Raw genomic sequence first — 1,860 nt, forward strand, 5'->3', positions numbered from 1 at the left:
AGTATTAACCAGATTGCAAAAAGAAACTAAATTTTATTGAACATAAAAATAATGATTTCTTTTATACATAATGAATACAACTAAAACTACAAGCGGGACCCTGCCATCGTGGGTAAATTATATCCAAATATTGTTCAAGCTGTCAATAAACCCGCAAGGAGCAGTAAGGAGAATATAATAAACAACCCGTACTTGAAAAGGCATTTGGTGTTACGTGAACTCTGAAATTACCAGCTGACATATGATAAATATGACAGCAGTGAGAATACTTCAATCGTCGTAGCACAAGCGTATTACCTTAGCTAAGGTGTATCTACAGCTCGCATACAACATTTATATTCGTTTTTAAACACGTTCGTTAACTATATTTTTAATTCAATAACACCACTACAATAATTTTCAGATGTGATTCTTTTTGATTGTATTTTTGTTTCCATTTTAAAAAAAATAGATTTTACTTTGTGAAATAATGGACAACGTGATCCAAGTGAACAAAAAAAGCGCATGGCTTTGTCACCTGAGATTACAAAAAAAAATACAAAGCCATTTTAAAAAACAATTCGACATTATAAAAAAATGATATTTATTATTGGAATAGCGGGAGAGGGGGAAGTGGGAGAAGGTATTAAATAACTTTTTTTAAAAAAAAGGAAACGCAAAAGAAAAGAAAATGCAATCGCGAAAGGGACAAGCAAGAAGAAAAGAAGCAAAACTACCAAGGAGACAAAAAAAAACTAGTTCTCCATTTCTTCTTCATCATCGGTAGTTCGGGAGCTGGCGGGGACGACAAAGATCTCAACAGAGAACGGCATGTGATCATTTAGCAGATTTATGAGAGAGAGGTTTGGGTTGGCCCAATCCTCCAAACGACGAACACTCTCATTGTACGAATACGTACTCTTAATCACACGAGGAACAGGGCGGTTAGTGTTGGGTCAGTTGTTGGACGTGTCACCGACTCCACAACAGTAACCGGGTTGTAATTGGACATTATCAACCCTTCAGATACTATCATAAAATGAAGTGGCAAAATTAGCTACATAATAACTTGTATATAATCAAAAAAAAAAAAAAAAAAAAAACTCACCAAGCTTCTCATAAGAGGTATTTAACTGAGTGGCGAATGCTTCAACATTCAACCCCTTGCCCATCACCATGTCCTCGTTGTAAATGTTCTCAAAAACGTACTTGTACAAAATGTACTTGAGCTTCGGGAACTTGTGATTTTTCTCCAAATCACGGACTCGAATTTTTGTGGCCGTTGTGCCGATGATGTTTCCATCATCATCCAAGGTGGGAAGAGGTCGGGCACTATCGACACTCAAACGAATACTTGAAAAAGCCCTTGTGCTATGATCAAACGTGTACGCTGTCACGTTCAATGGGCCTATATAGAAGTGTTAGATTTGTTAGGATAATAGAAACATTTAGAATATTTACCTGTCAGGTGGTGGCGGCTTCCTACATCACAGTACCGGATGAAATAGTAAATCATCGCAGGATTCGACACATAAAGCTTGACTCTCATGCCAGAGTCAATGGCTTTGGCCTCTAACATAACGTTTCGAGCTGTTACTCGAAATGTGGGAGCACTGGTAATAGTGCAATCGGTGAGTTCTCCAAGAAGCATGTTGTAAATTTGTAATAGTTATAAAAATAATATGGTTCAATTTTTCTTAAGTATACTTGCTTATATACCCGTAAGCATTTTATAAATATGGAAAGTTATTCCATTAATCGAAATTATCGCAAATAAAATACAAAATTCACGAGAATCGATGATGTAACTCATGAATTATGTATAATAGATTAAGAATTGATAAAACCACGGGAATCGCATCAGATGATACTGTCAATCAG

General features: G+C 36.0%; 1 protein-coding gene across 1 annotated transcript; it reads right to left on the reverse strand.

Annotated features, from left to right (window-relative positions):
* Positions 1-559: 559 nt before the first annotated feature.
* On the reverse strand, positions 560-1,646 carry EV154DRAFT_495917 (uncharacterized protein). Its single transcript, XM_051600095.1, has 4 exons — positions 1,441-1,646; positions 1,088-1,387; positions 918-1,008; positions 560-897 (listed from the first exon to the last, which is right to left on the reverse strand). Exons 1-4 carry the CDS (start codon positions 1,628-1,630, stop codon positions 735-737), a joined length of 744 nt encoding a protein of 247 aa, XP_051461842.1. The 5' UTR covers positions 1,631-1,646; the 3' UTR covers positions 560-734.
* Positions 1,647-1,860: the final 214 nt, after the last annotated feature.

Source organism: Mucor mucedo, assembly GCF_025094135.1.
Source record: "Mucor mucedo strain NRRL 3635 chromosome Unknown EV154scaffold_11, whole genome shotgun sequence".
Lineage (NCBI taxonomy): Eukaryota > Fungi > Mucoromycota > Mucoromycetes > Mucorales > Mucoraceae > Mucor > Mucor mucedo.